The 21329-nt window shown below is 43.2% G+C and overlaps 1 protein-coding gene across 3 annotated transcripts in view; it reads right to left on the bottom strand.

Moving 5' to 3' along the window:
• LOC140663397 (protein bric-a-brac 1) overlaps window positions 1–21329 on the bottom strand; it is a 377385-nt gene that overhangs the window by 277143 nt on the left and 78913 nt on the right. For all 3 annotated transcript variants that reach the window (XM_072887507.1, XM_072887509.1, XM_072887508.1), the window contains one exon: window positions 9487–10735. In XM_072887507.1, coding sequence (XP_072743608.1) covers window positions 9487–10464 — 978 coding nt within the window. In that variant the 5' untranslated portion in view covers window positions 10465–10735. The remainder of the gene's footprint in view (window positions 1–9486; window positions 10736–21329) is intronic.

Here is a 21329-nt window from a genome sequence, read left to right as displayed (position 1 = left end):
GCGTAGAGAAATCCGGCGAAGAGGGAGAGGGTGGAAGGGAAGGCTTAAACGATCTCCGATAAATGCGCGCCCGGCCTTTCTTAAACGGCGATTCGCTTCCAGATTAACTCGTAACTGATCGGACGTCGAGAGTGTGCGATGCGTTCGTCAAGATTCGTCTCGTAAACTGAGATTTCGAACATCAGGAAAGCATGTTTTTCATCTCTCTCTTCGATTGTGTTTGCCGCTATAAATATAAAATAATACCATTTTAATTTTAATTACTCGTCACTGGAGATGTAAAAAAAATTTTTCATAGAAAAGAATAAATTTTTCTTTTTCATTGGAAAAAAAAAAAAGAAATTTTTTTTTCATTATTTTTTTGTTTTAAACGTACTATTATTTTTCTTCACATTTTTTGTTAATATAATAAAAAACTAAAATACATTTAAAAAAATTTTTTTAATTACAGTGTTTTTCTATCTATAATAAAGACAATTCACATTCAATTTTGATTTATTTTTGGAAAATATATCTAATTAAAAATAGTAATTATATACATAACTATATACTCAATTAGAAGGCGATTGACGTTTAAAATAATGGTAGTTAGTTCAAATCTTTCATCTAAAAAAAAGTTAATAATAATGAAAAATCAACTTACAATAATCAAAATATAAAGATGTTTGAAAAAAAAAAAAAAAAAACTTTTTAAGAAAAAAATACGCTTTGTTTTTTTTTCTATTTACATTCTCTACTCATCATGTCAAATATTAACTTTAAAAATGTTACCCACGATACACATATATAAGACGATTACCCCTTTGTTCTAGTTATATTGTCGCTTGTTTTCTACCTGATGCCAATATATAAATAAAATGCTTGTTCCAGCGAAGAAATTCAAAGTGCAGACGCAGTCCCATCGCAAAAATCGCGACTGGGGAATTGGACGATAAAGAGCGAGGCGAGGTGGTTCCTGTCCGACATGGAGTGTCCGCCGAACGATACATACGCGATCGTTACATTATTACGGAGTGGTCGTTGCGGGAATTTCAAGTCGGCGGGAACGTCTTTCGAGCCGTCGTCCGGCTGAATGTTTCACGAATAGTTCCGCGGACGTTACGGGTGGACGCGCATGCAACTTTTATCAACGAGCGGATCTTTCGCTCCCTTTTTGACCGCCTGTCTCTCCCTCTTTCTCTTTCCCATCCACTTGATTCCTACAACCCCTTCGCGCTATCCCCACTTTCGCGCTCGTCGGGGTTTCCCTCGAAACGCTTATCGTCGTCGTCGTCGAGGGGAAAATACCAGGGAACATTAAGCGGTCGCGTTTTCCCGGCGTATTACTTAAGCGATCCGACATCGATTTCCGGTCCGAGGGCATTTCCATGCCGTGAAATAATGCATTCCCCGAGCGAGCGTCGCCGCGAAGGTCGCCGCCTCCCGCGGGACCGAGTCAGAGACGCGGATTTCTGGATAACTTTCTTCCGAGCACTCGAGAGCTGGCACTCGAGGCGAATTCTTGTGCAATTTTCAACGCGCGCCTTAACGTAACCAGCGTTCTGGAAAAATGGACCGTCGACGTCGATGCGAGCTTTCTCTTTCTCTCCGTTGAGATATTGGGAAAGGAAGGCGGAGGGAAATGCGATTTATCAAATTTTCTAAAGTGTCTGGGAAAAAGTAACCCGTACAAAAACTAGTTGTATAAAGATCTACTTAGGCCAACGTTGACAATCATTTCTTATCGATACAAGTTTATCCACGATTGTCTGTCTTGCAATAAAGAAATTTTCTTGGAAAACTATGTAAAAGAAAATGCTTTTAAAGTATTATTTATTATTAGTAGACATTTTTAGATATTTCTCAGGTTAGAAACGTTGCTAGAAAATTGTTTTACATTTTTAAAATAAAAATTGAATATAATGTAAGTATATATAGAGAGAGATATATATAGTATATTTAAAATTTTTAATGAGAAAATTTTATTCTACAATTTCTTCAAGATGACTTTAATGAAATGAAATTTTCAAACATTTATGAAATTATTAAAAATATCTAAGGTGAAGAATTACAAAATTACGGAAAAAGATTGCGAAGAAAAGAATCAGTAGATGAGAAATCTGAGATACTTTGTCTACCTATGCATTATCCCGCGGCTATCGGTCGGCTAACGATTCCGTGCAGATAAATCCCATCTGGAATATATCCAGTCTGGTTAATCTATCGCGAGATTTCCAAAGAAAGGAAGGAAAGCGGCACAAGAAACATTTGCGCGACGCGTTAACGTCGAAGAAGAGAGAGAGAGAGAGAGAGAGAGAGAGAGAGAGAGAGAGAGAGAGAGAGAGAGAGAGAGAGAGAAAGAGAGAGAGAAGGAAGGAAAAGGGATCGTTTAGAGAAGAGATATAAAAAAGAGGAAGGGGGTTGGAGAGAAAAGAGAGGTTTCTCTCTCGCGGTGCCAAGAGAGGAGAGAGGGCGACGGAACGGCGTGAGGAATCGAGAGAAAAGTTAAGTGCTTGGGCGCCTATGCGGTCCGGTTACCCCAGGATTATATTCCAAGTATTGCCATTATGCGAGGAGTTTCCTAGGAAGGCAATTTTCGAAATATTTAAAATACATACCATTATACCGTCGCTAAGCCGGCCTTTATTATAAAATAGTCCTCCACACTGAAGTGTATAAGGGTGGCTACGTAATACGCACTCGGGACAGATACCGAGGGGAAGAGGGAAGAGAGAGAGAAAGAGGAAGAGGGGAAGAGCGGGAGATCGGGTCCTCCTACCTCTACCTACTTTCGAGATCTCGCGAGCGAAGAAATAGCATAACCGCTTATGCGCGAGTACCCGCCAATTTCTTCCGGCTCGTCCTTGCGTCCTCGACACGGCCGAAGAGAACGTCTTGGAAAAAACCGACCTGTGCCGGAAGCGGGGAGGAGGGGGCTCGCGATTATAGGAGTCTGGTAGGCCTCCTGTCAGGCACGCTCCGCTGTTTATACGCGCGTGTCTACGAAAAACTAGCTTATCGCGTGCGGAGAGTTTGCGTGCGAGCACTCGTGCGCAAAAAGGTCGGAAACTGGACCGAACTGGAGAGCATCTTCCACTTTGTAAGTGCGAGGTCGTCCCGTGAGAAACGAACGGAGGTGTCCCCCGGAGGAGAGAACGCACTGTGAGCGAGCTAATTAAAAACGGTCCTTTTTAAGTGAAACTATAAAATATTAAAGTGACAAGATTAGATGTGAGTAATTTTAATAATTGTAAGAAATTTATTGTTAAACAATAATAATTGTGTGAAAAATTTATTTTTTATTTCAAAAAGCTTCATTATATCTTTTTCATATATTTTCGGAATGCATGAGAAATGTCAAAATATCTTATAACTAATATCTTTAATTCATAGTAATTAATAATAAAAAGACCTTATCTGATAAAAGTGGCAATAGTTTTTCTAAGAGATCAGCCTTCCTCTCGGAACAAAGATATATAAAGCGGGATTGCGTCGAAATCTCTGAAGCAACGTCGATACGTGTCAAAAAGCGTGAGGGAGCTCTCTCGATCACTTCTGACAGCACGGTAATCGACTTGTGAGCGCGACGCGAGAGAGCGCGGGCCCGTTTCGTATCGCGATCGTTTTCTGGACCGAAGGGTCGAAAGGAGGTGGTGGACAGAGACGATCGGGGGGGGGGGGATGGCGCGCATTTTAATACATCGGGGGGCGGGCTTTTCAATTTTGAATCCCATCGGGACGAGCCTCTCTCGCTCTCCTGATGTATCGCTTACGCTACCCGTTGATCAACGGTGCTCGATCGACGTGTGCGCGTTTTTACGCGCGTTACGATCGTCGATACGATGCTGCGCGTATACGCGCAGATATATATGAGCAACGAAGACAACGGGGATGCGACGCGATTGTGTGTCGATACAGAATACGACACACGCGGGATGCGCTCGCATACACACGAGCGAGCGTGCGACGCGCGAAAACACAATCAAGGCCGCGCCGGGCAAAAACACTAATTTAAACGGAACGAAGGAAATATGTAGTCACATCCGGTGTATCAGGATGAATGGCGCTCGGTTACTACAATTCACGATTTACTGTTTCGCGACTTTTTTCTCTGCCGACGCGTCGGGGATCCGTTCTCTCCTGCCGGTTTTCTCCCTCCCTCCCCCCCATCCCCAGCTCACCCATCCCTCTCGCGCGCTCGCGCTCTTTCTCGCTCTCGAGTCACCGGATATGCGAGGCAGAAGAAACAAAGAGGGAAAGCGAGAGAGAGAGAGAGAGAGAGAGAGAGAGAGAGAGAGAGAGGGGGGGGGAAAGAGCGAGGATGGGAGGATGGGGATGGTAGGGCAGAACGATCCGGGAGGTAAAGCCGTTATTGCCAAAAAGGATAATGCGAGGGAAGATTAAATTTTTTTCGACCCGCCCTTTCGAGCTCCACCGACCGCGTGATCACGCTTTGCTGCTTCTCGTGTTGTACACTGTGTACACTTTTCGGGGGATGTTCTCGCTCTCTTGCGCTCTCTCTCTCTCTCTCTCTCTCTCTCTTTGGTTGTCACTCTTTCCGAGTATCGCTTTTTTAACTGATCGAGCGATCATTTTGGATCACTTTGAGAAATATGTCGATATCGCGTAAAAAACCGTGATATTTCAATGCTTTCCAGTTTTACAATTCCTAATACAAATCTAATGCTTGATCTTTCATCATATTGTTATGCTATAAATATTTAAGAACCTTCTATATTTAATTTAAAGTTAAATTTGGTCTTATTTAGAAATATATTAAATTATTGAAAACTAGTTATTATAAAAATAATATTCATTATCGCTGGATTTAATTGTTACTTAACAATATTTTCCACAGCAAAAAAAAAATGAATCGCAGACTTGTTCTCTAGTACATGTGTATGTGAATCGTACAATTAAACGATACGATTAAACGGTCGCGAAGACATACCATGGACCCCGCGCGACAGGTGAAATAGTAGTATAAATTATAATTTATACTAAATGCTGCATATATATATATATATATATATATATATATATATATACATAGTCATCGTGAGTCCCCATCTAATTTGGGTCTCTTCGAGGTATAAATAATTGTTTCTGGTTTTCGCCGCCGGAGGCGAGCGACTCGTATCTCAGAACGCTCCCTGTTGATTCTCTAATTCCCGACAAAAACGCATAAGGTCGATCGCTAGTAGGAAAGACTAAAAGCAATATTTCGTTGATACGCGTCCAATAAAGTATCAAGAATGTAGAATGAAATATCATCGTTGTGTAATCGGTAAATTTCTACTACTTTTCGAGCAGTAGTAGAAACCGACAAGGGACGAGTATAGTTGTTTTCGGCAGCATGTTCGTCGTATAATAAAAAATGGGATATTATGAAAAAAGATTCAGCCATGGTATTCGATACATTTTTCATATGATAATTTTGTCTCCATGTATTTATAATATAATGAACTTTAGACTTTCGGAAGAAATATCTTCATCTCGGAAGATGAGACTGTGAAGATATGCTTTGCTACTAACATAAGAGACTATAATTTTATACTGTAAAAATCTCTGACAGATACAAAATCGAGATTGATTCTCTTCAAGAATTTCGCTCTCTGAGTGTTATTAAAGCTAAATAAAGAACATAAATATTTCCAAGAACACTATATTATTTGTTTGTCTCTTTTTCTTCTAAACTATTTTATCATTTCTTTCATGAGTTTTAACTTACATGCATATATGTTTATTTGGAATAAATCATTTCTAAAACTTTCACGCTAATACTGATTTACTGTTTATATAAATGAAAACATCGCTTTCTCTTTTCCTACAAATTCCTCTCTCTGTCTCTTTTAAAAGAGCGACGCATTCCATCCATTTACTGCAATCTTCATAATTACATTTTATTTCATTTTATCCGCTTCTATAATTATTCCGTCTCTTTCTCATTCCCTCCCCCTCTCCCCCCTTTCCCTGTCTCTCTCTTTCTCTCTCTTTCTCTCTCGTCGTATAAGAAAAATCCCATGTCGGCGGTGCTTGGCAGCACTCTCGCGGCTTGGCATTCCGCGATCCCGGGTCCGCCATTGGCTTTGCCCGCATCAATTAGGTATTTTAATCGGAAAGGCACCGCGCGCACGAATAGTTGCGATACTACAACGGCGCGCATTTATGTACTATACGCGCGTAGGCATGCCCGGAGAATTGGAACGTGGTTGCGTTAACATAATGGAATTCCGTGGAATGTTATAACCATTATATACATATAACGGATTACGTCACGACGGCGGCGCGGCGGGGACGCCAAAGTGCGCGTGCGGGAGAGAAAAATAATGCCGGTCGCGGAGAGTCGATCGCTCGCCTTAATTTCCTAGATTGCACTCTTACAATCAGCTGACGCGCGCAAAGTCGGTCTCTCGTTCCGCATGCTTTTCCGCGCGTAAACATTCGTGAAACAGTTTCCTGACACAAAGCACTTTGGTTTCTCTTTCGACATCTATCTAGTTTCTCATGTGATTCTATAAATCCACCGAAATGTGCTGGCGAAAATTTACCGTCTCTTCGCCGAAGAGGTTTTTCTTTCGGATGCAAGTAACTGTGAGGAATTAAGCTGACAATCCCAATGTGTAATCAAACATTGTAATACCGCTTATAGCGTCAGTTAAGATAATAATTAAGCTTATTTAATGTTCCGCTCAGCTTTGAAACTCGATATTCAATGTTCAACAATTTTCGTATTACGTATAACTGTTATGTTTCGTTAAAGTTGTACTTATTTTTATCCTACTTATCAGATCGCGTTACGTAAGCAATATAAAAACATAATTGTCGATGTAAATTAAAATATATAAGTATGTTTTCATACTTCTCTGGATAAAATAAATGAATAATACATTCAGCGTTTATCTTTCTCATCTCTGATTATATTGCAATTCTAAATCATAGTTTTTATAAATGAAAAATACATGATTATTTCAAATTTAATCAGAATACTGTAAAATCCATATATTAATCTTATTATATAAATAATCCATGTATTAATCTTATTATATACTAAAATATGAATATAAATGGCATGCCGAGAAAGAATGAATTTAGGCAATTACATAAGATCACATATGACCATACATAATTATATCCGAAATTTGGAGCAATTGTATATGCGCATATACAATCGTGCCAAATTTCGAATATAATTATGTATGACTATATACATGTGTGACCTTTATTATCGCCATTTTTCTTCGGGACAATCATCGCGAAAGAAAAGAACATTTCGTTAAACGGAGTCCAGCCTAAGTCGGCGCAACTAGTCCCCAACGTCCGACGGTCGTGCTAGTTACAAAACGGCTTGTAACTAGCCGCACGCTTAATAACTTGCGCCGGTAGCGGACGATAAATAATGCAGGAGACACCGTCGTCCCGATGTAATTAACGAGAACAGTCGATACCCCAGGCTTGCGCGTGTGTATGTGTATGTGTGTGTGTGTGTGTGTGTGTGTGTGTGGAAGTGTGTGTGTGTGTGTGTGGAAGTGTGTGTGTGTGTGTGTGTGTGTTCATGCTCGTGCGTGCATAAACGGCCTCGCGCGCACACGCAGGTGTGTGCGTGTGTCACGTAGGCGCGCGCGAACGCGAACGAGCGCGGTCAATATTTGTCATCCGCTTTAACAAAAAGAACGTTACAAAACGCTCGGCCGGATGCACCCCGGCCAAATATTGACTGCGCTCATTGACGTTCATTGATACTCTCAATTAGCGCATACCGTCGAAGCCAATCGCCGGGTAATTGGGATGGCCCTCCACCGCCCTCCGCGGGAAAAGCGCGCGGGCCTCTCTCTTTCCCATCCCTTTCCTGTCCCGTCCCTCCCGTGCTTCTCTCCTCACCCCCGCGCTCTCCCGATCACACGTCGCGGCCGCGTCAGATGCGAACGGTTTCGGCGCGAAAACAGGCTCGTCCCGCGCCCGTTATAATTGGCCACTCGAGTCCATCCGTGACTTTTCCACGAAAGTGCGGCCAATTATACGGGCTAGATACAGAGAGAGCTATTGCTTTCTTCCGAGGATCGGTCGTTTGCCTTGGCGAGGACGAATGCGTGCTCTAATGACACGAAGCACGTCCGGAACGCGAATTATCTCGTGTTCTTCCTCCCCCCCCCCCTCTCTCTCTCTCTCTCTCTCTTTCTCGTTAACGATCGTCGACCGGCCGGCCGGCCGTTGGTTAGTTATTTCGACCGGGAAAACATCTTCATCCGTTACAGGGAAAATTGCACGATTTCGAATTAACCGCCCCGGAGGGGTGAAACTTTTCCGTCGAGAGGCGAAGTTGGCCGGCGCCGCGGGAGGAAACGCCAGGCGTTTCTTATTTCAATTCACGGCGGCACGTCGTTTTGATATCGGCGGAGAAAACTTTTAATTGACCCTCCCTCTCTCTCTCTCTCTCTCTCTCTCTCTCTCTCTCTCTCTCTCTCTCTCTCTTGTTGCCAAATTATTTCTAAATGTTGACCAAATATATTGGAATATTTCTCTCCTCGTTTATATTTGTTATCTGATATTGGAATAAATTTAAAATACGCGCGCGCAAACTTTTTTAATGACGATAGAGAAAGAGAGAGAGAGAGAGAGAAATTTATTTACCCGTTTATTTAATATTTTAATGATAAGATTAGATTTGTAATGCATTTTATAAATTTTCAATTTACATGCGTAGACCATATAAAGGAAACAAAAATATATAAAAAGCTTTTAATTTTTATTCTGCAAAACTAATCGATTTTTCTAAAGACTACATTTCTTGAATCGTATGATCCTAACGTTACTTCTGACGGAAATGCTTTTCTTATCTTATTATCTTTAATAGCGAGTATAATTCTGACTTTTTTATCACCTTTCTGGATTTTATTTCTACTAATTTATCTTCAGCAAAAAAGGAAAACAATATTCTTTCAGTATAAAAACAGGAAAACTATACTCAGCACATCGGAATATATATCTGATGGTTTGGCGTTATCACGGACATAAAAATCTCCTAATTACAACACTCCATGTAATTACCGACTTCTTGTTATACAATTTGCATCGAAAATTACATATCAGCACCGACGCGTGCAAAGACAAATGTTCCTCCGGGGAAAAGATTAATCGCATAAAATAGTATCAGTATGCTTATAAAGAATCATTCAGTAGATTCTCAGAGGTATCTTATAATATCTAATAGCTATGTAGTTATGAAAATCATCGATGCGTTCAATTTTTTAAATATATTATTTATTGTTAGATTCAACGTAACACTTTCGCGAATTACGGAAAAGCCTGTCCCAATGACAATAATATTTCGCGCCTTGCGTACAAATATTAATTATTTCCCTGATATTTATTTCGAAATTTTCGCGAAAGAGTTTAATTACAATTAGTACTTGCATTACTAGGATCTAATATATTTTTATTAAGTAAATTTTTTTCGCGCATTTTAAGAAAACGGAGAATCACGTAAATAGAGAAAATTTGACTCACCCTTTCCTCCTCCCGAATCATTTCCGCGATGCCAGGCTTGATCTCGAGATCGTCGGCGGTGACAGTCTGACTGCCGGCAACCTGATGATGCTGCTGTTGTTGTTGTTGCTGTGCCTGTTGTTGCTGTTGCTGCTGCTGCACGCTGAGCTGCTGACCGTGGCCGCCCAGGTGGTTGACGGACGCGTGCGGACCGGAAGTCACGTGGCCGGGCACGTGGTGGGTCGACAGGGGGTGCGAACTCTGCTGTCCCTGCGGCGGCGGCGGCGGGGGTGGCGGTAAGGGCAGCGAGACAGGAAGCTCCTGCAGGTTGATCTGCGGCGTGACGGAAATGCTAGGCATGCTGGGCGTGCTAGGCGAGCCTAGGGATCTAGGTGTCGAGCTGGCGGTCGGCGGTACCATGTTGTGGAGCTCGGGCACGACGATGTTGCCGGCAATCACGTCCTGATCGTCGGTGATGCTGCCGGAGCCCATGCCAGAGCGTTCCGGACTGTTGTTGCTGGACGGCGAACGCTCGCCGGACATCCGGCGACGTTTCTTCCGCTGCATCGCGGCCGCGGACGCGACCTCTTCCAGACTCGGTCTGGACGTAAGTTCCTGTTCGCTGTTGACGTCCGCAAGACCGCGAATCTTGAGGCTTTCCGCGACCTTGAGCAGTGGCCCGATCTGTTCCTGGGAGACGTTAATCTCGCCTTTGTACATGAACTCGACCGCAGCCTTCAGCTCCGGCCATTTGATGTCCTTCATGATGACGATCGGATGTTGGCAGGGGTTATCAAAGAAGAGCGCTTGAAAGTACGGGCTGCAAGCCGACAGGACCATTTTGTGGGCCTTGACGCTATGCCCATCGCAAGCTAAGGTCACGTCCACGAAGCTTTCGCTCTGTAGGAGCTGATCGAAGACGTTGGTTAGATTAGTCTGATAATTATTCCAGCGCAAACAAAATTGCTGGGGTGACCCAGCACCGCTTTGTTGTGTCATGATGGGGCGTGATGTGGTTTCCACTTGTCTTGTTCCACAAAGAGAGAGAGAGAGAGAGAGAGAGATAGAGAGAGAGAGAGAGAGAGAGTATCTCCTCCTCCTTCTTCTCCTTCTCTATTGCACTACTCTATTCCTCCTCCTACGCTTTCTCTTTAACCTGTTCTTTTGCTTCTCTTTGTTTATCTTTCTCCGCTCTCCTCGTGGTGCGTCTCACCTCGGATTCTTGTTGTCGATGACGTTCGGCCTGATCGGATCAGTGACAAGGCCGCATCTGTAACACACACATACACAGCCACACGTAAACCTCCAGATGTTCGCGCGAGGGGTCGTGGGGAGTGAGTAGCTCTATCCGCGCGCCTCGTGGCAACGTGCGCGGATCTGTCAGACGCGAACCGACGCGGGCGTCATCGTCCCGTTGGGACGTCGCGATCGAGCATGTTTTAGCCTAGCTCCGAAACGTGGCTCCGAATATCTCGTACTCGAATATTCTTTACTTCACTCCCACCAAAAGAATTAGAGTCCACCTTGTCTCCCCCAACGAAGCATTATACGCGATGGAAGTTTTCCGAGGAATCAGAACAGGAGTCACCTGTAATGCACCACGCGACACACTTAATCTTTATTCTCTTTTTTTTTTCCCCCCAGTTTTTATCTCACCACCTATGTCAGTCTCAAAAAGTCTATATTGTCCGAGAGAAAAGTCAGATTTCACCATCAACCACCCACCACCGAAAATTATCTCGAAACGCTACGACGACGGCAACGACGACGACGTTGCCACTTCCACGACGGAATCTCACGTTATACGAAATACAAATGCGAATCGCGACAAACGCCGTGCGACGTACGGCGGCCCGGCGGGTGTCCGCGTGAGAGGCGCGTGCTGCGCGCGACGTAGGGTGTCGGAACGACGAGCGACGTACGATCTGCACCCCGTGACGAGCGCGTCGCGACTGAGAGGACCAGCAGCGCGGCAGCGCGGTTCGCTCGAGCGGCAGTGGTGGCACCATGCGCGGCAGCGGCAGCAGCGACGGCGGCGGCGGCGGCGGCGGCGGCGGCAGCGGCGGCGGCGACGACGACGGCGGCGGCGGCGGCGGCGGCGGCGGTGGCGGCGGTGGCGGCGGCAGCGGTACGGCCGATATCGCGCGCGCTCGCGTGAGGACGCGGTGCGAGCGGCGCGAGACGGCGGCTACGGCAGCAGGAGAGAGAGACGCGTATATCGCGGGCAAGGAGATGGCAAATGTTGCGCGCCGCGCGGGTGGAGGCGCCCGCCGCCGTACCTCACGCTCACGTCCTCACGTTCCCCTCGCACCGCCGGCGATGCCGGCCAATAGCGCGGCTCGCCTTCCGATCAAACGCGCCGCCCCCGGAGACCGCCTCATACCTCCTCTCTCGCTCCCGCGGCCTTCCGCGAGGCCGCGCGTCTCGCTTTGTGTCTGCCGTCCGAGAAGGAGAGAATTCTCTCTCGCAGCCCGGCATCGGCCCCGGCGAGGCCCGCCGATCGGCCTCCCGAAACGGCGATCCGCTGATGATGATGAGAGGAGGCCGCGCTTTGCTGATGGCGATGGAGGTGGTGGTGGTGGTGGTTATTCTGTCGTTACTAGTATCACTGAACGGTGGTGGCAGCGACGGCCACGACGGCGACTACGACGACGACCACCACGACGACGACGATGACGACGACGATGACGGGACGCTGCTCTCTCTTTCCGCGGGTATCACGTACAGCAATCAATGCGTTCTAGGAAAGAATCCCCCTGCGAAAGTAGGTTGTACCCACTTTGCGTGAACGATGAGATTTAAACGAGTGGGTAACGTGAAAACAATTTTTGAGAGAGCATCCGACCAAGACACCGACGATCTGACAAATCTGAGACATTTATGCGACGTCTATATAGATCTGAGACTTCTTTAAAGTAAATAATAGCCGACGTACAATTGTTGAAAATTTCTGTTTTATTTACAACTCGTAAAAAAAAAAAAAATAATGCATTTCATATTGAAATTAAAATCGGAAAGAATAATTTCGAGAGAAAGAGACGAAATTACGTTCAATTCTACTTATTCGTAAAGATTCATCAGCACGTGGTATTCAATTCGCGAACGCTAAAAAAATTATCAAGATTTGTTCTTTTACAGCGGTTGTAAGTGAGTTCAACGAACGCTGCGGCAGCGACGTCAAGAGACTTGTACAAACGTAGACGGTGTTTTTGAATTTCCGAGAAAGCTCTCGAGTCTCGCGCATTAAGTATAAGGATCTTATTGCACCTGCGCATAATAACGATTGTCCTGATAGCGACGAGATGAACGACTAGAAACGTGCGGCGTTCTAACCGTATCTTCTAAATGAGTCTTGTGCACCGCGTTACACAGCTCGATTACTTGCCGCATTCTTCTTGGAAAGTTACGGCAGTAATAAATTAACGTCGCAAGTTGATGAATGAATGATATTTTATACCGAATCTATTCCTCAAAATTCCAGAAAATGTATGGCCTGTAGTTGTAAACACATATATGTCTACAACGATTTTGAAATTCGCAATTTAATACAAGATAGAAACTAATATGGCAGAAGTAATAACCGAGACAAAAGATGGATGTGCAAGCAATTTTTTATATATAGGTACTTTAATAATGGATATCTAGTATGAAAATAATTCAAGAGAGAAAATATGTTCTCTGTCTCTAAACTAAAACTACTTTGAAAGTGAAAAAGAATAGCGAACGTCTTTCCGATGTACAAAGTTCGGGATAGCTTCAGAATAGACGATCATAGTTGTAGAGATAGATGGCTGTAATACAAGCTACGCGCTAAAATATTTGCTAAAGTAATGTTCTTAAGCAAGAATATAGTAGCAGTTTTAATCGACTATCACACTCACACATGCCTCTCTTTCTTTATTCAAATATATTACTGCAATAGTATCTATAATTATATTTTAACTTTAAAAAGAAATAACAAAGTGGGAGGCTTTTTCGCTATTTATTCTGGCATTGCTTTATTCACGCGAGAATAGTTCAGGTTATTGTTCGCGGCATTAATGACAATCTCGCGAATCGCACCCCTAAAGAATCTACCCTTCCTTCTTTTCCCGCGCTGGCACGTGCCGAAGTAATTGGGGATGCAAAGAGCAGATGATTATTCAGCGTCGACGCGGTTTCGCCGTCTGCTGTCTCCCGGGGACCGACAAGACGATATTGACGATCGAATTTGGGCAGTCGTGCCTCGATAACGGAGTTACGGATGCGACGTCGACGGTGCCGGTCGGGGAAAGATGGCGGTCTTAATCGAATTAAGGCTACAAAGAGAAACGGTCCTACGTCCGACCCTTGTGAGCCGCCGGCCGGACTCCCCTAACTGGCTATTAGCTCGAATTTTGGTAATAGCGAGAGAGTCACGTGGGGTGGTCGGCCGGTCGTCTAAGAATCCACTCCTAACAATTGCGTCGGAGACATCCGCGAAATTTCTCGTTAAGCTTATTTAGTTTCTGAAAGATTTAAAATTTTAAATGTAGTAAGAAACGACAATGACAGATAGATGGTATAATATTTAAGTCTTATTAAATAGTATATATTTGAATAATATTTATAGTATAATATTAGATATAGTATTATAAATAACATTTAGATAATTAAATATAGAAATCAGCGCGATATTTTTTGATCATTATCGGAGTTATTTTTCTGAAAATTCAGAAGAATGACTGAACCTGAATGAAAATTCAGACACTTTTGAAAATTCTGGCTGAAAATTTGTACAGTGTCTGCAGTTATTTTTTTATAGTGTCAAAAATTTATAGCAGAAAAATATAATAGCGTAACCAATAAAATTTTACTTTTAATACATAAGTTAAAATAATTATGTCATTGACAATGCGAAAAATTAACAACGTGCAAAAACGAATAGGTCTCGCTAGAAGGATATATCTTCGGAATTGGTTTTTTTTTTTTTTTTCGATACACACAGATTTATCGGCGTACTGCGGATTCATCGTAAAGAATGCAGAGTAGTCTCTAACACGATTTCGGTCCCCGTTTGAAATCGACTGCCCCGATACCCTGGCTACCCTGGCTCTCCGCGTTTCCCTTGCCGTATGCGTAAAGCCGTATGCGCGATATTAGAAGCATAAAAAACGGGGGTAACGGTGGCGAATGAGTCGGATATATGCGGACGAATAACGACGCCCGCGGGCTTTCTGATGAAGGAATATCGCCCGTCCTTTACGGATCGCGGAAATGTATAAACGCGGCCAGCCTCCTGCGTTATTTTTTCACATGTCGAGTCGCGATCTATTCCTATCTTCTTTCGGTCTACGATTGTTGTTGACGTCTGCGGAAACGTCAATCGTTTTGTGACATTTCTGCATATTATTCGCGTCTCTAATATTACGTACAAGTACATTATAATAAAGAGAATTATCAAATTTAAAAAAGATGAAAATTGTAAATCCTAAAATTATAAAAATGCATTTAACTTTATTCGTCCGAAAAATATTGCGACTGTCGTAACTGAAAATGAGAACGGTAAAAAGTATTCGATCGTGGAAATCATCAAATATAATTCATTTATTAGAATTATTGCATACAAGATTTTGCGAAAAGTTACTGCGTGGAAGAGAGGAATATTGTTATAATAATCTCGAATTCTCTACATTAGAGTTTTCTTACGTAAATACACAGCAACTTGTTAGTTGCGAGAACAGCAGGGAATGACGCTATATTCTTTGCAACAAAAATGTAAGCGTACACATTCGCTGTAAAAGCGCAAATACGTATGACTTACATTTACCGTCGCAACAACTTTAGTTGCTGTTATTTGAACAGCAAATATGTAATATCAAACTTGATGTTACCGTAACATGGTTTATGTCGGCATAATATTTACAAAATATCGATGTTGCACACCAAGTACAGCCTTTGTTTCTTTACAATTTTGCAGATTTTTTCCGTTTAGTTTTACGGAAAAAAGACGTTCTTTCTTATTTCGAAAAATTAACGCTGCAGCTATTTTACAAATTTTCTTCACGAATCCAAATTCATTCTCTAAGTACTTTGAAAACAAAAAGAAAACATTCAGAACACAGTATCCGCTAAGCTGTGGATCATCAACGGGAACGGCAGCGGGGGTGGCACTGGCCGTAACGCCCGTATTTCTCATATCGTTGATACTTTCACCCTTGCGTAGGGCGAGCGAGCGCATTGTAAGGGCGCGCGAAACCGAGCCGGTGGTAGGCTATAAATTTTACTACGTAATATTGTTTAACTGCAAACAGTATACTAACGCCATCCGTCGTGGCGCTGGCGCGGAAAAATTTCGACCCTACCGAGGAATCTGTACGAGAAATATCTTTGTAAAAAAAAAATTTGAATCTTTAGATTTATAATTGTATTCGATCGCGATCTCGTTTCAACGCCGACAATCTCGACGCTGAGACAATCTCGATCGCGATTCCTGGTATCGAACGTGATAAGGAGGAACAATTCGAAAGAGAATCGGACATTACTTTCTCGTTCCGACGATACTCTCGGGAGCAAGTTATGAAAAAATACGAGATGAAAACAATGAACGTGCAAGCGCGTGGCGCTAGAATAAAAGCGCCAAGTATCAACGCGCTCGGATTTTCTGTATCTGTCACTATTTCCACCTGTAACAGCGCGCGCGCGCGCGCGCGCGTGGGCTGGCAGAACGCGGCGGAAAATCTCTTTTTCTAAAGTAAAAGGCCGTTCAAAGATCGTTGTAAACGCATTTCAAACAGCTGGTTTTTTTCTTCTTCTTGATATTCGCGCAATATTCTTGAAGCAAAGTTTCCACGACGATTCTCGTTAATTTTAAAACTCGCAAAATTTGATGGAATAAATTTCAAATTATAGCATAATGTATAAGATAGGATGGGGCTTTCTTGTAATGTATAAATAATACAGGATGTGTCATTTATGAAATAAAAAAACAAGCAACAATTGACGTTATACAAAATTATAATGATTTTACATGTATATGGCTCGTCATGATACTATATTTTGATATTATAAACTTTGCCAAGTGAAAAGTATCTATTATGAAAAAAATCACTTATATCTGATTTTTTTAATCAATTTTTTCTTCCTATTAATTTGAAAAAGACCTACTCTTGAAGAAATACAATCTTTATCAAAAATTTCTTTTGATGAATATTGTTCATCCTGTAAAACGGATCAATTCTTGCGTGAAGAATCCTTCACACATATTTCAACCATGTATTGGTATGGCACAAGAAGGTCTCGGGATCAGTTTCTATAGAGTATTTAGGCAGTCTCGGATCCAATCGGTTCTTTATGTCGCTATCACATGGCGAACGATCGATTGATCCGTCTTGCGCCACGCGTGTCTCTCTCGCGCGCGAGAGAGAGAGATGGCTTAAAATTAGCCATTTCCACGGTAATCGCTACCTGCTCCGGCGACGCCAGCACTCCCTCGGCATTACAGAGACGGCAGCGGCCTTGCGTTCGTATTGTACAAGAACAATGAGCAAAGAGAAATATTGATGATGCTGCCGCCGCGTGGCTAAGCGTGCGCGAGCGAGCGAACGCGTGTACGAACAGCAGATTGTATACAGGGTGTCCCGGAGCGATCTTCTTACATTATTCAACATCTATATTTCCTCGGGAACAGAAGCTGGAGACAGTTGTCCTATTTGTGGATTCTTAATTTTTGTTAATGACATTTGTTAAATATTTTAATACTTGAGTCTCGAATTAACGATCTATCAAAATTGAAAAGACTTGAAATTAACTAAAGAACAAGATTATTCATTTTTATTTATATTCGATTTCAGATAGATACGATTTAATCAGTTTGATACAAAAAATTTATCATGCAAATTAATGCTCCAAATTAATTGCACTTTTAAGGCAATTTTCGGATATTTTGCCTATCTCTTTGTTTTCACGTTTGATTAATAAATGGTAAAGTACATGCTATTTTATTTTAGTTTTTTAATGTTTTTAATGTATAGATTGTAGATTTACATATTTACATATTTATGTGTTGAAAGACAAATGATAAAAAGAGAAAGGGAAGAAGGGAAATAACAAACGTGACGTCCGAAAAATGTTTCGAAAATACAACTAATTTCAAGCACTGATAGAAATGATGATGACGATAGTATGTCAGATTGACCGTGTTTACAGAACGTTTTTACAAAGTGTATACTTCATTTATATATTTGTTTGTGAATATTTAATGCAAGATCAATGGTTACGCATACAATTTTCCATTTTTCGTCAGACAATATTTTTAATATATATTTTATTTCTTTTTAATATCTTTAGATAATAATGTTAAATGTTTCTTTCCAATCACGGTTTTATACATGGAATTTAATCCATTACAATTATTCACAAATTTTCGGTGTATCTCCACATGATTGCTACTTTGTGCTTCGATCTCTAGAACGTGTCGTTGTTTCTGGAGCACCCAGTACGCGCGTGCATGCTTGTGCAACCTAAAAGGACCGTGCGTATATCGCGCGGCAGACGCGAGACTGCAAGAGAAAGAGAGAGAGAGAGAGAGAGAGAGAGAGAGAGAGAGAGAGAGAGAGAGAGAGAGAAAGGATAGTGAGGGGGATAGTGAAGTATCCTACACTGCGTGAAAGAAAGAGAGGATGCGAAGGAAGCTTCGAGAGGGTGACGAAGAGAAAGGGAGCACAGGATAGCAACTACACGGAGAAGAGCGGAAAAGGGAGAGAAAGAGAGAGCGAGAGAGCGAGAGAGAGAGAGAGAGAGAGAGAGAGAGAGAGAGAGAGAGAGAGAGAGAGAGAGCACGCGTGGGAGGAACGGGGGTAGCGGAGAACGAGAGGGTTATACGCTTAATATTTCAGCATCGCGAAATTCTGCCCCTGAATCATTAATCGCTCGCTCCGGGGTGGCGGTGCCTAGTCGAGTCTCTGCCCTCCTCCCCCTCTCTCCCCCCCCCCGGCCTGCTCTCTGGCAGCCCGTCGTTCGCATCCCCTCGTCCATCCAGCGCTTCTGGTCGTGTCTCTCCTCTCTCGTGTTTCTCATCCCCTGTCCTCGCGCCCTCTCCTTCCCCCCCCCCTCCCCGGTAACTTGCCTAACGCGACTAGGAAAGCCATCCGCGTGAATATTTCGAGTCCTCGCCGATGCAGGAATAGACTCGTCGACTGAGCCGTAATTAACCCGCTGATTAATTACCGTGGCCGTGTTACGACGACGAGCGTGTATCACGCGCGAGCATGGTATCGCGACGCCTCGCGCGATGCTACAGACTCGCGTTTCCTCTCGCGTTGCCTCTTGTTTTCAAGGAAGAGCGTTCGGAGATATCTTCTGAATGCCGACGGCATTCTGCGTATAATCCCCTCCGCTTACAGCGATTAAAGCTATCACGTGTCGAAGTGCTTACGTTGTCTACCGAGTCTGCGTTTAGTTAACGCTTGTCAGAAGAGAATAATTATTCGTCGGTTTTAATAAAATCAAATAATGCAAATGAAAAAAAATCCAGTCGGATAAAATTTTATTGAATTTAGTTCCGCAAGAAGATAAGAAAGTCTTTTTGAAAAAGAGTCGCGGTCAACAAGACGTCTAAGCTCGTCTGTAAAGAAGAATTACAATTTAAAGTACGCGACATCTCTAGAATAAAACCTGCGTTTTGTTTGTCGTGCGTTCGATGTAACTATATAATTTCAACAGTCACATTCCCACGCTAGCGGAGAAGGCGCGTGGAAATCGGGAAATATATCCCCCAAGAATACGTTTTCTTAAAGAAGTAGGTATCCGATATTACGCGCATCCGTTTCAATCCATGACGGCGAATCCGACTATCGAAGGCAACGAAATAGAGGCCTAGGATGAGCGAAGCGCCGCGCTGGTCTCGTTCCCTCGTGCGATCAATCCGATTTTGCGGCTGATGACTGATGAAAACACTCGTACAAACGTAATCGCACGAACAGGATCTCACGTCTATCTCCGCGAGATTTGTGAAATGGAAAGCGCATCTCGCGTAAGAACAGATGTGAAATGGTAGTGGAAGTTGGCAAAGAAAATATTGCCTCTCAAAATAACGAAAATACGATTTGTATCACCATTTTCTGACTGTAATCATTTTATTTACCTATTTTATTCTCCACTTTCTGATCCATTTATATACATTCTTTAACTTTTAATGGCTTGAAAACGATCCATATCTCCAAGTGTAATCTATAATCATCTTTCTTAAGTCGACATTTATGATTTATAATGAAGACAAGCTGTTCCGCAACATCCTGTATAAACCGTACTTTGCGACAGAGTCTCTTAAAAGGAGAGAGTAAAGGGGTTAAAAGGGTTGTCTACCGTGCTGTTCACGCGAATGAGTACAGCGCGTTTCAGCTGCAATGACAAGACTTCATACACCGAGTAGCAGAAATGTTTTCTCCACTTACACGTCGTCGTCGTCGTCGTCGTCGTCGTCGTCGTCGTCGTCGTCGTCGTCGTCGTCGTCGTCGTCGTCGTGGGCATTGTGCTCGTGTAACATTCACGCACACGGTCGCACACGTTGGCAGTAGTTATTAGTCGTAGTCGCTGCAGAGCGTGCACGTTGTGCACGTGGTTAACGTTGCAGAAGGGGACGCGATGCGGCGAAGAGGAGGCGAGGGGAAGGGAATGAAGGAAAGAGGAGAGGAGGGGACGGAGGGGAGGAAAGGCGAGTGGATGGGTTGGTTTGTAGCGAACAATGATATCGGGTATTTGATTTGTAACCGACGACAATACCGACTTGCGACCCCGCATTTCATCCCTCCCGCCCCGCTCGCTCCCGCCGCATTCTCCCTCCCTCTCTCTATCTCTCTTTCTCTTTCTCTCGTGTTCGCGGCGCCACCCTATATATACTATATATGTATCTGTATACATAGCCTGTGTGTACCTATAGAGCCGCAAGACAAGGTTGTCGATAGTGAGTGCCACCTTTATGGCGCCTCCAAACGGATCCTTTCCGAGCCCATCCGTGGACCAAGAAATTAGTTGTCTGTATACGTGCGATTCCTTGCCCCGATCGATCGCGGGATGTTTCATCATTGTTTGACTCTCGCAGGAGAACAAAAAATCAAGATCGCTACAATCTCGGAAGTTACAAAACAGAAAGTCTAAAAATCCAATTGCGAAACCTTCAAGCGTTTTAAAGATTAAAACGATTATACGCAAAATCAGATTTCGATGTGTAAGAAATTTAAGTTTTTGATGAAATAATTTAAGATTTGATGAAATTCAAACAATCAAGAGTGAAAGATAGCGAAAGCATTTTCTTGCAAATTTCATCCATACGCGGAGAGCTTCTTGAAATCGATTAAATTTCATCAATGACGTATACACGTACACACAAGTATACGCTCATAAAAATTATTATTATATATTCCAGACGGTTACGATCGTTCGCTCGGGATACATCACGAGCAAATTTAACATTATACCTATCTTCGGAAAGACATGGCGTTCTGCATACTGGAATATTCCAACGAGCCTGTAAGAAGTTGTTAAAACTCTCCGTGACATGCCACGTTTCGCGAGGGCGACCCTTTCGTCTCGTCTCGCTTCTCGTTCTTCGAATGAAAAAAAAAGAAAAAAAAGAATGAAATTGTTAGCGGCTCAGACTTGTTGTGCGCGGGACGATCAAAACACGATGAAAACTCCGTGCGTTCATAGGAGAGTTTATTCCGCACAACCCCTTTTCCTACATTATTTATGCGAACGCTTGACCGTCGCGCGAGCAATAAAGCAGGACCTTCTCAGCCGGCATCAAACGCCGGCTTTCCTGAGGCTTCGTCTCGCCCTTTCGCCATTTAGGGAGAGAGCATCCGTAAGAGAAATTATTCACGGACGATTCTATGGGAACAAATCTC

This window comes from Anoplolepis gracilipes, chromosome 3 (assembly GCF_047496725.1).
Source record: "Anoplolepis gracilipes chromosome 3, ASM4749672v1, whole genome shotgun sequence".
In the NCBI taxonomy this organism is placed as follows: domain Eukaryota; kingdom Metazoa; phylum Arthropoda; class Insecta; order Hymenoptera; family Formicidae; genus Anoplolepis; species Anoplolepis gracilipes.
The sequence above is the reverse complement of the archived record's forward strand: the minus strand, read 5'-3'. Positions and strand labels throughout refer to the sequence as shown.